General features: G+C 38.0%; 1 protein-coding gene across 1 annotated transcript in view; it reads right to left on the bottom strand.

Annotated features, from left to right (window-relative positions):
- LOC103477709 (ubiquitin-conjugating enzyme E2 E2) overlaps positions 1-11,697 on the bottom strand; it is a 43,463-nt gene extending 31,766 nt beyond the window's left edge. Inside the window, exons 1-3 of the mRNA XM_008430993.3 lie at positions 11,557-11,697; positions 7,405-7,588; positions 5,661-5,711 (exon numbers count right to left, since the gene is read on the bottom strand). Of these exons, the coding sequence (XP_008429215.1) occupies positions 5,661-5,711; positions 7,405-7,580 (227 nt within the window). The 5' untranslated portion in view covers positions 7,581-7,588; positions 11,557-11,697. The remainder of the gene's footprint in view (positions 1-5,660; positions 5,712-7,404; positions 7,589-11,556) is intronic.
- Positions 11,698-18,044: the final 6,347 nt, after the last annotated feature.

The raw sequence follows: 18,044 nt of genomic DNA, 5'->3' as shown, positions 1-18,044 counted from the left end.
TTAACTTTTTTTTTTAAATTGTATCTTCTGTTGAGTATTCATTATACATAATCACAATACAAAACTTTGACCTTTTTGAATTCTGCACCTAAAAATCAACCAAAGAATGAAAAACTAAAGCTACTACTATAAACAATATTTAACCAATAAGAAAAATGAGCAAACATCTAAATACCAATTAAAACTATCTGAATTTGTCACACAAAATGTCACAACTAAATAAAACTAAACAATGAAACAATGAATTTTTATAACCCAAAACTGTTATAACTCTGTTTTTGTTTTTAGATTGAATGCAGATGAACATCAACCAAGGAATTCACTTAATTGGGAAAAAAACTAGCAAAAACAGGTTCTTCAATTAGACTGGCTCATTTGATACAAAGCAGTGTGGAAGCGAATTTCCAGCTGGTGTGGTTCAATTTTACACTGTTTACACTGAGTCAAATGAAAGTGATTGAAAAACCTGTTCCCCTCCTCGCCTGTGGGGGCGCTGCACCACGAACCACTGAAGAAGACATGAGCACAACTTCATTCTTCACAAAATGTAAGTAAAAAGGGAGTGGTGTCAGATTTTATCGACTGTAGGACTTTCTTTAGCCTTTGGTAAAAGACCACAACTCATTTCACTCGCTAGCATTAGGTTCTCATGTTTGTTTTGGTTGCATTTACCCAGAATGCCCTGCACTCTGTATAGTCCACTTCCTGCTGTTGGAGCAGTCTCCTGTCTGCCTACATTCAGATATGAATTTAAACCGTACCAGAGTTCACTTCAATCGAACCGAGACAGAGGTTTTTAAGGGGACCAGATGGATCACACATTCACATCTCCCCAAACAAACCAGACTTTCTAGATAAATGATCTAGAGTTTGAATTTAAGGATGCATTCTCCCCGTTTAGTCCGCTTTAACCAGAGGTGAAATTCTGTTTAAACCCGATTAAAACTAGTTTATTTCTATTGTGTCTTGATGAATAAAACTAAAAAAATAAAGTACTGGGATACCAGCTTTATACATCCAGCAATAAAGATAACAAGGCCTGTCACAATAACAAATGGTGCTAGATGATACATTGCCGTCACAAAGTCGAGAGAGGCAGAAGTTATTGTAATAATCAATAATATTGTTGTTTTGAGACCATTTTCAAGTAATATGGTAATGGTGACAAAATAACGCAAGAACACATTCAAAAATGAATAAACTTTAAATTCTAATGAACATTTAAACACTGGAACTGAAAGACATTTTAATTATCACAAATAAACAAAACAAACAGCAAATAAAATGAAATATGAAGCCTAAGGAGACAAAAAAAATATTCCAAAGGACTAGTTGAAACCAAAGCATCAGACTAAAGCGAAAAAGAGAAAAATGACAAATCATGCAAGTGAAAATTACTGAATTTGTACCAATTCATCATGCGATTAATTGATTATATTGCAACAGGCCTACAGATAACACTGCAAAATTGTATCCGTTATAGCATCAAATAAATGTATTTTCCTGCAAGACCGAAGCAATATTTGCACACCCAGCAAAAAAAAAAAAAAAACAGCCACTAAAAAGCAGCTTGGTACGCTTCAACAGGCGAGGAAGCACAAGCTGCCTGTGCAATTCACTTGGAAGTGTATGACAGCGAGAATAATTGCTGTGTCAAATCCTCCGGGGCTTCGGCGTGTTCCTGCTCTTCTGATGCGCGACAACTGCCAAGGTGACGAGCAAGCCGTCACAAAGCCGAGAGGCAGATAAAACCTGGTGTCAAGTGGAAACGGCTGCTTGTGATTTTAAGGTAAGTGACACCACACTTTGTTACACAGATTTGATGCTTGGAAATGTTACACAATGCATTACTGTGCTCGGTTTATCCAAACAGGCAGCATATGTAATGAGGAAATAATGGCTTTAAATGCAGCTAAGTGTTATCATAGTGACTTTAAATAGAGGCCTGATGAAAAAGCATTAGAGTTTTATTACGCTTATGAAGCTGGCAGCTCCTGTCTGGCAAGCTTTAAATTAGATCATCAGCAAAACTCTCCATTCATTACAGCTTTTATCAACAGCATGAGGAAACTGAAACCAGAGCAGCTCAATTCAGAGGAGAGAACCTGCACAGAGCATGCAAGAAGTATTTGCACCCTTTTAAATCTTTGGTTTCAAGATGTTTTAGATCTTTGACCTGTCGTAATAAATCACTTAATCCCATGATACATTAAAACAAACTCATTAGTTTCCATTTGAATGCTTTGTTGTTAATAGTAATATCCTTTAGGTGATAAAATTAAACAAACTAGAAATAAGACGCAAATAGTGGGCTTCTATGTTTAACAATATAGAAGAGGATCCATTACGCAAGATTCACATTTTGCTTGTTTTTATGCTTCCATTTGGGTTTAACTGCTTCTTTATTTACTCAATTTACAGAAATACTTCACAATAAAATTACTCAAGTAGAAGTAAAAAGTACAACATAGTAAAAATACTCCTAAAAGTAATTTTTTTCTTCAAAAAGTTACTCAATATAATTGAGTAATGTAGCAAGCTACTACCCCGCTCTGAAAACAACACAACTTTTCTGTCAGCGCATTTAAGAGCATAAAAGCCAACATAAAATAACTAAGAAACTCAAATAGGTTGGTCAAACATAAAAATATAAACTTCAACAAACCCTTCAAATGATTCAGAAAGTACAATTTAAAGAATAAAGCTTGATGTCTCTCAGAGCGCAAAGCATAGAATTAGACTGAATAGATTTACCTTTATTGTCACCGATATAAAACGTCTCTATAGCTGAATCCCTGCCTGCAAATGAAGTTCATTTAAAACAATTCTGCAAAAAATAAAGGATCACAACTCAACAACTACCCAAAAGATCCATTATCAAGTTATTAGAAATGTTGGATGGCAGCAGTTACTCAGTTCCAGGTTGATTTTTCATTACTAAATGACAAAAAAACCAATTGAAACAGATTTTTCTATTTACTCTGGTAATCTTTCTGTCTCAAGGCGGCAGAATGCTCCAAAGCAGCACAATGAAAACGCATGAATCTCTTGAACGCAACTCGAGGAAGGGCGGGAGGTGGGGGGACAGATTGCGTCTCCATTTGTCACCGTAAATGAAAAGAATAACCTTTCAGGCTAACCTAACCGCAAGCATGTGGTGCACAGGCCTCTGCGGTCCGTGCTCGCTCATGTGAGCATGTGTAAAATGTGCCGTGTGATATTTTTATGCGTCTGACCCCTGTAGTCATTAATCGATTGGAGGAAACATCACAGAAGACACGTCGTTAGATCCAGGAATCATTTTAGAACGTAGGAAAGGGAACACACGCAGGAATAAAAGGATAATCCCCAAGAAGCTTAATTGTTTCCCGGGCAACTAGCTCCCCCGCCAAGACGACGGCTGTGAAATATCAGATGGCGATTATTTTACTTTCAAATTACTTACTTATGTCCTCCAGCCAAATCCTTCATGTGAGCCTACCTGGGTTTTTTAGGGAGGTGGAAAAGATAAAGATTAGAGTCCTGGAGGAAAACAACATCTCCTCCAGCCGTCAGCAGAATAACAAAACTGGGCCATGAGCTCAAATGAAAAGGTTAGCTCAATGTTTATGGTTAATGATGGCGGGGGTTCCGACGGGAGCCAGCAGGGGTGATTAATTCAGGCAATAAAGAAGGCCGTCTAGGGTGTAGTCATTTCAAACCGCCTGATGAGTCACATAAAGCAGTTTTCCTTAATCATTTTAAGCAGGTGCCCATGATGGACGAAAAAAGACCAGCTTCCATTTTCCACCACAGCGCAGACGCAGAGTGAGACTGTTCTCCGCCAAACAGAGCTACAATCAGCGGCGGCGTGTCAGTCTGTGTTATTTGGGTTAATAAAAGCCGGTTTCTGAGTAACCCTGGCTTTACAGGGATGCACATCGTGAGCGACGCTCTTCCTCAGAAGGCTCAGAGCCGCGGCGCTTGCACACAATAACCATTGTCCTCGCACAGAGAGGTGATGGTGGGGGGTGGAATCACACCAGAATCAAAACTGGGCTTTAAAGTCACACTGCTGCTTGTTTTCTTCCACTGAACCAAAACATTCTGAGTAAAAACCAAGCTCTCTTCCCAGAAAGCGCAGGGTTCCTGACTGTTTTTCTAGCCTTTCCAGACTAAAACTTACAGTTCTTTGGATGGCTTCACATCTGATTTCCCTGTAGATTCAATTCGATTGGGGACCAAAGTTGCAACATTTGTTACATTTTCAGTTTGTGTGGTTCACTTTCACACTGCACTGCGTCAAACAAACCAAACTGATTGAAAAACCCGTTCCCCTCCTCGCCTGTGGTGGCGCTGCACCAAGAACCACTAAAGGAAACAACACGAAAAGCTCCAAGGAAGACATGAGGGCAACTGGTGTGACATAACCCTTAGGCTACATTCACACAAAAAGTCTTGATGCTCAATTCTGATTTTTTCCTGAAATCTGATATATTTTTGTGTAATACTTCATAATGCCTGCAAGGAGAATTTATGAAAACAATCCACATACGTAAAAGAAGAAGGTTGATGTCACACAACAGCTTTTTGTTTACAAAAGTAATAATGGACGGAGCCAAACTGCAATTGAAACACTTTCTTCCCATCACTTGATCAACAACCGCATGTTACTACTGGTGGAAACGACAAAGAAGACACAGGAAGTGGTGGGAGGACGATGGCGAGGCATGTTTCTTAATGACTTATTGCACGAACAAACTTATTCACGTGTGATTTTAATGGAGGAAGCCAATAAAATAAAGCACAACTAATAGCAAAAGGTTTTGTAGAGCATTGACAGAAAGGCATATGGAGTCAGAACCAGGCCTGATTGTGATGTGGTGCACTTCAGTGACCCATACTTCTTTCATAATCATAATTTTCAGCCACTGTTTACATCTGTATTTAGCTCATCTGCCTTCTTCAGGTGCAGACGTATGTTTCATGTCTCACATCCATCACATAAAAGTCATATAAAATAACCATTCAGACTGCAGATGGCTTGAAAGCAATAAGATATCTAAAGTAGATCCACATATGGAAGTGGCAAAGATCAGATTATTTTGGTGGAGAGGTTAGAATCGGACTGTTCAGACTCGTAAAGAAGCTCATCGTGGGTCACATTAGGACAAAAAAAAGCGCATTTGGGTCACATTTGGCCTTCATCCTTTTATCTGATTTTTAAAGTTTAAATACTGAAAGCTTGCAGTGAATTTTTAGCAGATATTTCTACGGCGCTCAATCTCCAATAAACAAGACGATGAAAAGACCTTGTAGAAAAACGGAGAAGAAATCCAAATAATTTTCCATACGTGTCCAGATCTGGAAAACACATTACCGACTTTTCCAGACTGCAACGGAACCCTGTTGTTTTTTTTTCCTTCTGTTTGCTTTGTGCAGCAACAACAATGCAAGAATGGGTTGCAGTCGCTCTTTTTCACCTGAGATTACCCCCTCAAACACACACACACACACACAAAAACACACACACACACGAGCCGCAGCAGAATAGGAGCCCAGACAAAAGGAGGAGCATTACAGCGTAGCCATGAAACGAGCATGTTTCTGCTGCCTGCGCCCATTACAGCTGCTCTGTGCTCCCACTTCGCTTTACACAAATAAAAGCAGAAACTCCTTACCTGCAGTTTGGAGGTGGGTCTAGTGTTATTTCTGCCAGCTCCTTCTGGATCCTGGAAAGCAAAGATTTTCTATTCAATGTGAGGTTCAAACACACAGAAAGGCACCTTTTGTATTTTTAACCTCGTCCTTTTGAAGGCACAGCACAGAAAACATGAAAATAGATGTTATGAGTTATGTTTATTCATGATTTTAGATGAATTATACATCAATGATCTTAGTGTTGTCTGACTGCAGGGAAAGCAGAGGAATAAAATGTGCTGCTAACACATTCTTACGAGGCCTGACACAAATAATAGGATTAATCCATCATCAAAATAATCATCAACTAATTTAGTAACAAATTAATCATTAACTGGGGCATACAGACTCAAAGAAAGGCCAAGTTATGAAAGAACAACACACTGAGAGCTGTAATTAAGCTAAAAAAATACAAAAGATACATGTATATTTTGCATTTAAGATAAACAAATGTGAATATATTCTACCTGGAACTCAATTGTTAAAGTTTTAGCTTCAGCTGGTTCAAATTCAGAAATAAATTCCCTATTAAGCACCTTTTGAAATCCAATTATTGATTAAAAACAATTGATTAGCTCAACACTGCACCAATGTTACATCAAGTAGAAAGGCTGAAAAAGTATTTTTTAAAGCTTTAGATTCATCCTTTGTTACAAAAGATGAAGCATAAACTAAAAGAGTGTTGCTGCATTTTAGGCAACAAATGTTTATTTTCATACTTAATTAAAAATAACTGATTTGTTTGTTTGTTTCCTAATGTGTTTCTAATACTGTATAAAAAAGGCTTAAGTGAAGAAACTGCATAATGTGGGTTTTTCTTATCCGATTAATCAACTAATCATCAAAATCAATAGATTAATCGATGACTAATTGCGACCTTAAGTGTTACTATGTTTCCTACACATTTTATGTCAATTAGAGACTTTTCCTGTCTCTAATTTCTAGAGTTAAAACAATCATTCATTAAAATAATTATCAATTAATTTACAAATCGATTTATCGTTAACTGGAGTATACAGTCAAAAATAAGTCAATTTCCTGAAAAACAACATATTCAGAGCAGTAATTAGGTCAAAACTGTACAAGATGATAAAAAAGCCACTTACACTTTTTATTTATCTGCATATTTTAATACATTTCAAATACTAGGTTAAGTGAAAAATCTATAAAATGTGAGAATTTTTTACTGAGATAATCGTTAGTTGCGGTCGTACTTCTTACAGACAAAAAAAAGAGCAAGTCAGAGCAGAAGCTGCTTTTTATCCATTAGTGTCATTAACACCTTCATGATTTTTGTGCTGGAAGCTTCATGGCTTCAAGAGAAGCACAGGAAATGAAAACGCTCACAGCATCAGTCACTTTTATAAGAAAAGACTGCATGTCCTCAGCAGACTCTTCGCTCACATGGTTGCATAACTCTCATCTGTCTTTTTTTTTTTTGGGAAGGACCGGCGGACTTGGAGTTAAGTGTTGTGGAGCATGAGGCGTATCCATTAAAGAACAAACAAACGGGAATGGGGAATATCGCTTTCAGATGACAGCAGTGACACTTCACAGCTGCAGCATCTGAAACAACAACGCCTGTGGGGACCAGAGGCTTTTTATGCAACCTCACACCCCGGGGTACGAGGAGACAGAGCTTTGGTCTAACAAAACAGCTCCTGTGTAAACGATGATGCCGAGGTTGTTGGTTTGTTTTTCGTTTTTTGGGGCTCCTCGGCTTACCTCTTGGCACTAGTTGAAAGTTTAGCAGCGGTTTTACTTGAGATCTTGGTCTCCTTCTTTTTGGGCTGTGCCTGCTCTCGATCCTGCTCAGGCGGTACAGTTTCCCTTTGTTCGATATCCGAGCTGCCCCCGCTCGTGCTGGGGCTGTCGTCCGGTCTCTGCACTTCGCTGGACATCGTGGGCCCTAAAATAAGGAAAAAAAAAAAAAAAAGTAAGTCACAACTGCTAACGTGAATGGAGGAAATTGCCACCAAATTTCTGGTTCGAGCAACACAAGCTTCCAGTAATGTACTTAATATCGAGGTGAATGAGAGTTAAATTGGACTTTTCATACTTCTATTTGGGTCTTAACTGCTTCTACCAACAAATCAAGTGCTTAAAAAAAACAAAACAAAACAAAAAAAACATCCAGCAGTTTTTTGGCAATAAATTAATGTTTTTGGTGTCTGGAAAAAGGTTTCAAAACCTCTGGAAAGTAACTTCACAAATCACAAGCTAGCCCCATTACCTAGCAATCCAAGCTAGCTCCAGCAGGTTTGGTCAGCTAATTTTACAGTGTTTTCTGGTTAACTTACCATCCAAAAACCACTTGTTGCATTTAGGCCTGTCACAATAAATCAATTAATTGTATAACAAATTAAAATGAGCTCAATAATTTGCACGATTTATCGTTTTTCTCTTTTGTCTCTCTTTCTACCAAAAACTGGATGATAAAATGTAAAGTTTATTGCGCTTTGAGTATGTGTTCATGCACCAATATGCCATTAGATTACCAGGAAATGATCTCAAACAAAAATATTGTCATTTATCTCAACAACTTCGGGGACAATTTATTGTCCAGCAAAATTTGTTATGACAGGCCTGGATGCATTCCGGTTGGTTGTCCAGGAGGCTCTACTAATGCTTTTCAAATAGCTACAGTTGTATAATTGCACATCAGCTTGCAACCATTTTCACGGGCGAGTGCAAGCGTTGAATTGGGGGCCGCGGCCACCGGCTGCTCATTTGGATGTAAAGTGACAGAGGCCCTAAAACATCTCATCTGAAAGGAGCTCAAAATAGGCAGAACTGAGCAGAATAAAAGCTCATCATCTGACAATTACTTTGCACAAAAAATTTAATCAACATGTTTTTATTGCCCATAAAAATATCCTAACCTTTCCAGGGAAGCGTAGTAGGTTACCTTGATAAAAGATATGCAAGAAGAATAAAGACAAACTGTATTTTCAGATGCAAACATTGGGATAAAAAGTAAATATGAGCCATGCTGAAGAGCAGCCTTGATATGACTTTAACTGAATGACTTTACTGACCCAGATTTAAGGCAAACAAAGCTGCTGCTGCTCTAATTTGTCTTCTTTACACACACAGTGGATAATAAGATACTTAAGATCAATTTTATCTCTCATCTGAATAAACGCATAAAATGGTTTTTTCCGCAACTGCAAATAACATTTAGGAATGATTCCCTTTAGCTGTCCTTTTCTCCTCTTTGGTAGCTCCCTGTTTCACTTCATTTGTCCAACACAACCACTATTCGTCCTCCACACCTGTCCAAATCATCTCAAGGTGTTTTCACATCTGATAGTCTGGTAGACTTGGCCCCACTGGGGACCAAAATTGCAACATTTGTTACATTTCTAGCTTGTGCGGTTCGCTTTCACACTGTGTCAAACAAAACAAACCTTTGAAAAACCTGTTAACCTCCTAGCCTGTGGTGGCGCTGCACCTAGAACCACCAAAGGAAACGACACAAAAAAACCTTTTTCATGAAAGGTAAACAGAAATGGGGTGGCGTCTGATTGGAGGATCAGACGACTCCTGTATTTTTTGGAGAAAAAAAAACAGGAGTAATTTTTCCTGCTAACGCTAAACTCTCACGTTTGTTTTGGTTGTATTTACCCAGAATGCCCTGCGCTGTAGTTCACTTCCTGCTTTGGGAGCGGTCTCTGGTCAGCTTGCATTCATGCGCATTCTTATCGCACCAGATCCCGCAACTGATCTGAGATCGAGGGTTTTAGATGGACCAGAATTCACTTTCTTGGTCCGCATCAGAGTTATCTTACGCATTCACATCTCCAAAACAAACCGGACTTTCTAAACAAATGAATTAGAGTCTGATTAAAGCGGACGCATCATTAATGACCCCCAATTTGTGAAAAACTCTCGTCTTCAATCACTATAGCACAAAAAGACAAGTCAACATAAATATGTTGTGGTTGTAGCGTAATAAAAGATGAGAGATATGTATTAGGTGTCTGATAAGCGAGGAGTTCTTCTGAATGAGGTTTCAGGTTGCCTTTGCTTTCCCTGAAGAGCAGTTCATGGAAAGGCATCAGCTACCGATCAGATGAGGGTCGAAACAAGGACGAGGAGAAAATTCAAGATAAATCTGTGGTATTATTAGCTAGAAGCCAGTGAGCATATATTTTACTGCTTTTAAGGAATCTAAACCACTTTAAATCCACTCTAATATCTACAAAACCCTCAGATGAATTACTGTACACCAATTATAGAGTGTGATTTGGAAGCACCACTTCCAAAACTAAGGTTTCACACATTCCACGCCATATGTTGAAGATTTTTCACCTTATCTGGTTTTGGTTTTACCAGCCTGCAATTTCCACATTTGATTCAATATAAATAGAAAGTATAGAAATCATCGTTTTTGGTATTTTAACAAATAGAACAAACAATTATCAAATGACAAGCTGTCTATAAAAGACCATCAGTACAGAATAATGTTTTCCATTGTTAAAGTTTTAAAGTAGAATCAAATCTAGATGACTAAAAGAATCCAATTAAAATCCTAATTATGTGTCTCCACAAATGGATATATCAAACTCAGCTTGAAAAATCTGTCATTACTGTAGGTTTGATAATATTCTCAATCTGGATCTCATCTAAGGTGTAGTCAAAACGCAAAAATAATACAAAGAAGTCAATTATATGTTTTTACTAACAGAAATATTGTTTCATGAATCAAGTCGCATTTAAAATTAGGGATGAACCGATGTGAAAATTTGGCCCGATATCGATATCAATATTGCTGTTATAGTCAATAATCGATATTATATATTATCACTACTGTTTCAACACCTTTGGAAATAACCATCAGAAACAGAAACAATATTTATAAAAATAAATGTCGGTTCATATCTGCCCAGTTTTATTTATCGGACCGATAAACGCCTAATATCGACCGATACCGATGTTGGTGTCAACATCGGTATCACATAGCACCTACCACTGTAGGTGGTAACTTACCCCAACAACTTACCCCAGGTGTGGTCAGTCTAAATAAAGTGATTTCCAAACTAAGATATATTTTAGGACCAAAAAATTTATTTTTCTTTAGAGTTTCAGCAAATAAACAAAACAATACTGTAGTTTTCAAAGTGGACATTATTGAAGTAGGTCTAACAGTCTAAACAAAAATCAATAAAACCCAGCTTTACTCTGGTTTGTACAGTAAATTAATTACTCATCACAAACTATATGTCTAAGATGTGTTGTTATAAGGAAAAAAGCTGCAATATAGACATTTTCGTGTGTTTTAACCAAAATTACAAACATTTTACGAGTCAGACAAGGTGATTTAAAGAATCTTCAGGATGATCTAGTAAATGAAAGGGGGGTTCAGATTCCCCTAAAAGCAAAGAAATGTCCCTTTAACTGGGAGCTAACTTCACCACCGAAACGTTTACGGGGATAAAGCCCACACAATAGGGGGTCGGACCGGGGGACTGCAGCCGAGCGGATCCACAAAAGCGACCGTAAACATTATAGGGAGCTAGCTAACATTACGAGGCCGGGGGGAGGAGGCGGAAAGTAGGGTTACGGCTGCGGGCTGCGCCGCTGATCAGAGAAGATGAGCAGGCCTGCTTTGTTTTATAACTAATTGATAAAAACGACGCATAGAGGGAGGCGTTTCTGTCCGGCGGAGGACGGTCAGCGGCGGCGGAGCTCCGGGAGAGCGGTGACCCTGCTTCGGCACAAAGGGAGACTCTTCCCACCGCCTCCCCCGTCCTCTCTCTCTCCTTCCCTCCTCCTTCTTCACTGGAAAACGACACTTTTCTTTCTCGGGAGATTTTTTTTAGCTACTTTTTTTCTCAATCTACTCCCCCCAAAAAAGGCGGTTGTCGAGCTCACCTAGCCGGTTGGCCGTCGATGCTGCAATTCGGCGTCGTAATCCCCAAGGTACCGAGAAAAGTATATCCTCACACGGCCGTCTGCTCGCTCCCGTTGTCCTTGCTATTTAACTGGAGGTAGCAGCGGCAGGAAAGCGATTACAGCAGAAGCGAGGCAGTCCCCGGACCGCCTCCACGCGCGCTCCCGATCTGCGCGCGCGCGCCTCGTATGTGCACGTGGGCTGCAAATGGTGAGAAGTGGCCCGCGTGAGCTAGGTTATTAAGACCTAATACAAATCGATCGTGATGCTTTTCTTAAAACCGCCTTTAAAAAATGAGTAAAGGAAATTAATACATTTAGATTTAATTAATTATGACGAAAGAAAAAGTGAGGGTTTTTGTCTTTAGTGAGATATTTCTTGTAACAATTAGCAACAGCTTGATTATAATCGCCTTTCTCCCATTCACTTGGATTCCTGCAGTAGAATTTCTGTGACGTCAGTTGCTGGTTTGGAATTATATTCTGCCTGTAGTTTTTGTAATGGTAGTCGTTCTGTCCATACCTGTCAAGATTAGGACTTGAGACTAGTATGAGAAATATCTAACCACTCAGAAGAGTGAATTCAGTTGAGAAGAAAACTACCTTAACAGGTAAGTGGCAAGAGCAGGGCTGAGTAGGGGGTGTCTACGGTCAAGGGGGTGGGAGGGATTGACAGGTATGATTCTGTTGGTGTGGTTGGTCACACATCCAAATATTGAATTAACATTAAAGCTGCAGTATGTAACTTTTATTAAAAAAAAGATATCTATATATATTCTAGATCATACTTCTGTCTACCTTTATGTGTCTTGACTCAATAGACTTGTTAGCATTAGCAGGGCCACCGATAAACAGTTTTCCTGTAACAATAAGTTGTTTCTCAGACATTAGCTAAATGTGAGTACATGAGATAGATTGACAGTGTTTAGACCCTCCTCCAGGCTCTGACTGGTTGTTTTTGGTCAGGAGAGGTGCATTTCTAAAGACGGCAATAGTAGCTCAAAGACGAGCTACTATTGCCGTCATTAATGAGAAACTATTCTCAAGCTCCTATATCTTAATAAAAAAAAATTTGAGTTAGTTTTGTATTATGTCAAGCACTGATATTTGCACAAGAAAGTAGACCAAACTGTTTTGTTTTTGCAGTGCATTTCAGAAAAACATTATGATTCTGACAAGAAGATTAAAGAAAATGATACATAAAGTCAAGTAAAGAAGTCAAACAGAAGCTCGCGCATCCACTGAGTAGCTTTCATGCGGCTCTCTCAGCTACATGATTCAGTGAAGAGGACTGTGAAATGTAAGAGCTGCAAAGCTATTAGGTTGATATTTCAGCTTCTTACACTCACTGTTTCCTAATACCAAGACCGAACATTCATTCATGCTTGAAATTCACGGTGAGTATCTAGCTTGCAGTTGTAGTCAACAGTTCACAGCACATGATGTGCCTGCAGAGAAGCAAAACATCCCTGTAGTCAAATGAATATGACAAGATTAAGCGACGGTTCATTGATGATCACAGTGAGGTGCAATTCAGTAAACCTTAAAAAGTCACAACGCTAAAGGGATTTTTTTTTTAACGTTTTATTTTTTTCTTCATGAGGCAAGGAAAGCAGAATTTTCTCACAGAATTACCAGCTTCTCTGCTGTGATGAGAAGGCTGAAATTCATGCAAAAGAGGTACCATTAAATGTGAAGCATCAGGCAGCCACAGGGCGTCATTCACATAACACTTTCAAAAGCCTGAATTTCACATTCTTACCAGCTGACTGCTTTTTTTAGGCCAGGCTTTCTTGCAGACTTTGCTTCTTCATTAACCCTTGTCATCAACGCTGGCAGCTCTGAAAATATATTAGCTGAAACATTTGTGGGCTGGACCTGGGGCTCCACAGAAAGAAGAATATGTGTTTTTCCCACTAACCGGAGCTGAATATCTTCTAACAGAGACGGTGCTCTGGGTTGTTTCAACTGCGAAAAGGTCAATGAATGAATAAAACACTGTGGTCAGGGATTCTCCACAGGTCAGATAAGTCTGTGTTACTGCAGCACCCTTGTAAAATATTTAACGCACTCAACCATAAAACTCTTGCAAGGTTTTGACAGCTATGTAGTTCCAGTACTGTAGAGCAGAGCTAATGCTTGGTTCTTAATTGGATCTGTTAAAAGACAGAAAAGGCCGTGGTGTGCCTCATTTGAAACATGTCTTCCGTTTAAATGATGATTGTCCTGTGGTCACAACTAAAAGGTGTTCTTATAAATATTTACACATTTAGAAAACCCTTTTTAAAATAGTCTCCTTGCTTCTGACAAACGTCAAGTTCTATTATGCTTTGCTTCCTTAAACAGGTTAAGATAGGCGTATGAACTGTACAAAACACGTTTATTACACTTTTTTGAAAAAAAATTGTTCTTATATTGAGATTTTATTCTGGCCAGTTCTGCCTATTTTCAACTCCTTTCCGGACAAGCTCTTTTAGAGACTCTGTCACTTTAAATCCAAATAAGCTGCTGCTGGCCACGCCCCCAGACTCAATGTTTACACCAAGGCTATTATAGTTTAACTAAAACTAAACTGAAATTGAAAAAACATTTTTGTGAACTGAAATAGGTAACTAGGATAATTAATGGGGGAAAAAGTATAACTTACCGGAACTATATTGTATAAATTGAACCTAAACATACTGAAATTATCAGTATTATAATAAGTCAGCAAAACACAAAACTCTTGTGTTTAAAAAAAAAAGCCATTTACATACTTCGGTAAAATTAACTGACCAAATGTCCTGGAACTCAGCTTGGGTTGCTAGGTAACGGGCGTGGCTTCCGTGGGGTTGCTAGGTAATGGGTTAGGCTTCCCTGGGGTTGGTAGGTGAGGGGCGGGGCTTCCGTGGGGTTGCTAGGTAACTGCCCCTCACTTACTTAGTAGGGGTTAGTAGGTGAGAGGCAGTACCTGCTGATTTGCGACGTTACATTCTGGAGGTTTTTGAAACTGGTCGTTTTCCAGGCACCAAAAACCATTAAGTTATTGTCAAAAACCAGCTCGGCGTTTTTTCTTAAAGCACCTGGGTTGTTATTTTAGAAGCAGTGGAAACACAAATGGAAGTACAAAAATGTGTAACATATGAATTTTGCTTAATATGCCTTCTTTAAAGAGTAACTGATTCACAAATCAATTTTTGTTTTTAGCAGATAAACTGTATAAACTGTATTTTAAAAATCAACAACAAAAAACTATTTATGGTTTAAATGATAGATTTGCCCACCGGTAATCCACAAACCAACCCAATAATGTCGATAGTCTTACATGTGCTGTATTGACCATTTATTACAAGGGATGAAAATAAAACAAACAGCAGGAAGATGGGAAAATTATATTGTGTTATTCCAAATAAAACTGGTAGTTTTGAAAATGGCGGTCCGTGTTTTCATTGGTTGTTGATGTCAGCGCAGATAAATGTTTTTTTATGAGAGAAACAGGAAAATTTGGTGTAACTAATCCCTGCTGCTGGTTTGGCTCTGCAAGCATTTAAACAATTAAAAGCATTGTGCCAAATACCTAAATAATTGGACAAAACAGAAAAACAGCAAAAAAAATAATTAAATAAGGGTTACGCCTTAATTATTATAATGATTCGTATCCCACAAATGATACAATCCTAATCTGAAAAGCTTCTCATTCCGGCTCAATTCACACATTTTCCCATAAATGTTTACTATTGCATACCTCACATTAGTAACAATAAAATTAAAGCTTATGGGCGCCGCCACATAGTTTTAAGTGCTTGTCAAAACCGCAAGAGAAACCCGTTTGACTCACTGGGTTAGCAAAAAAACAACACCCTCATGCTGGCAGCTAAAGCATCATAAAGATTCATTCAGCTTTCAGAGCCAAGCACATCCCAGTGGGTGAGGAAAGGACAGACACCAGGAAGAAAAAAACCGAAAAAAAACCCCGCTTCTTTAAATTAATGACACAGACAGAAAAATATATTTTTCAGTGTTTCTCTGGTTCTTTATGGCTTCAAGGCCGTATATATCTTAAAATCCAGCAGCCTTTTTCTCAAATGTTTAGATGTAACAGTTGTTTTAGTTTGTTTCTGTAGGTTTGAAGCCGAGTCAAACATGGAGAGTCTGTAAGTCTCTTACATTTAATAATTATGCCAACACCAAACACCTGAAATATAGTAAGTGAGACCACACCAATGTCTCATTGTGTGGTGTTTGTGGTGGTTTAGATTCAAAAGAAAAACCAAATAATTACTTAAAATGTAAAGTATGTGGAGTGTAAAGAATGTCATTTATAGTTTATGAATAAATATTATGTTCTTCTCAAAGAATTGTTAACATTTTTAACCATAATAAATGGAACATTAACCAACATATTTGATTTTTATTGATGATTTTAAAGATGACAAAACGTAACGTCTGTTACTGGCTTTCACATATGTTGAAGCACTTTGAGCGACCATGTTGCTGAAATGTCCTCAACAAATAAGATTGATTGATTGATTGATTGATTGATGTCAAAACTCTTATTTTTCCATTCATCCCTGAAACAAAATGTAAGCACCCAAACTTGGCCTTGTTTAATTCATCAAACGGTAAATGTCAATAGAAATTTGTTTCTATCTGACAAAAAGTGTCATAGATGGTGCCTTAAATAACATCAGAGGTACTTTTTATAGACATCTACAAGAGTCTGAAATCAATTTGAAGAAAGTTTGCCAAACTTTTTATCTTTATTAGACCAAAATTTGGGATTTTGATCCAGCTAAGACATTTATCAATTTTGAGCCAGTCGTTGGGTTGTTGTCATTTTTTAACATAAATTTTCTGCTTTTCCTTTAATTTATGTCACTGCACTGTGTGCTTTTTAAATGATGAAAAATTAAATTGCAAACCTGAGTGAAATGCTGAATATTTAGCTAGATAAGCTAGAAGCTAGAAGTGCTTTTCTTTTCACTGCTTGTTAAAAATGTTTTTCACCACTATTAGATCTATTCATTTAATCAATCCGGTTCTGAAAAAATGCAGAACCCTTTCAAATCTCTCAGCTGGAGGACCACACAGTGAATGTAAAACAGACTTCTGAGAACTGCAGCCTTTATTGTCTGGATTAATAACAGCGTACTCAGAGAAAATGACTTACTGAGAGCTCTGCTCTTATCTCTGGGCTTTTCAAGAGTCGATGCACTGAGATGTGTGTGAACGCCTGAGGGCGAGCTCACACCAAAACCACGAGGCATGAGTCGCACGATAACTGCCTCCAAACCAGGAGCTTCGTCCTTCTCAGTGAAGAATCAGTTCATTAGGTCCAAATGGTTTTTATTTAAAGAATTTCCGCAAGAGTAAAAAGTAAAAAGGAATAAATCACGATCATTTAATATTCTGCACAGGTGCACATCTTTGTGGGATTTATTGTTTTAAAAAAAAAATCAATGAAACACAAAAAAGGCTCTGGCTGCATTCAAGTTTTCTTTGCAAAGAGATTTAGTGAGTACAGAGTTTTTTTCTCTGAGATTTATAGCCTCTGTGTTTGCCTTGTGGTCTAAGGTGTGTGGCGGCATAACAGGTTGGATTACTTTATTGAAAAGAGCCCAGATGAAAGGTAAACAAAACTAAATCCCGGCAGGAAAACATTGTCTGAATGAATCAAAGTCACTTGTTGCAACTGCACTTTGTCGCTATGGCGATTTCTTTGTGTTTTCCTCCCAAGAAGATAAACTGTTGATTTTCTTTTGAGTGATCGTAATCAATAATTCTCCAGACTGTCTGAAGGTCTTTCAGAAATGTTCTTTTGCAGCCTTTTCTCTCATTTTTATTCCGGGAATGTTTTTTTTTTTTTTTATCAAAGCTATTTCTATTAAATTCAGCTGAGTTTATAAATGAAGGACAAGAAATACTGTCTCAAGGCTATTTAACAACAAAAATAGACTATTACAGCGAGTTAATAGCTGTGTGTCCATTACAAATGAGGGCAAAACTTTGTCAATATTCCACTAATTTGGAAAAAACAGAATTTTGCATTTGCAGTGTTTCCATTAAAAAAGAAACGCATCTAAAATCAAGTGAATAAGTTTGTTCATATAAGTCATTAAAAACCATCATCTTCCTGTCATCTTCTTCATCGTTTCCGCCAGTAGTAACATCCAGTTGTTCATCATATGATGTGAAAAAGTTTTTACGTTGCAATTTTACGAAATACGTCTTTATCAATTCAGCCGAAAAGCCATCATATCCTAGCACAAAAACTTTTTTCAACACTGCCGTATTTCCATTAAGCAAATTTATTTTTGTAACTCCAATTTGAGCAATTATATTACCAATGGAAATGCAGCTACTATGTATGACTACCTGTCTCGACCAACTGGGAGTTTGAGAATACAGACAAAACCAATGAAAGAGAAGCACTGATCCAGGAGTACTTCCAATGTTTGTCACAGTTTGATTTACAGAAAACAGGATTTTAA

This window comes from Poecilia reticulata, chromosome 16 (assembly GCF_904066995.2).
Source record: "Poecilia reticulata chromosome 16, P_reticulata-male-v2, whole genome shotgun sequence".
NCBI classification, from domain to species: Eukaryota; Metazoa; Chordata; class Actinopteri; order Cyprinodontiformes; family Poeciliidae; genus Poecilia; species Poecilia reticulata.
The sequence above is the reverse complement of the archived record's forward strand: the minus strand, read 5'-3'. Positions and strand labels throughout refer to the sequence as shown.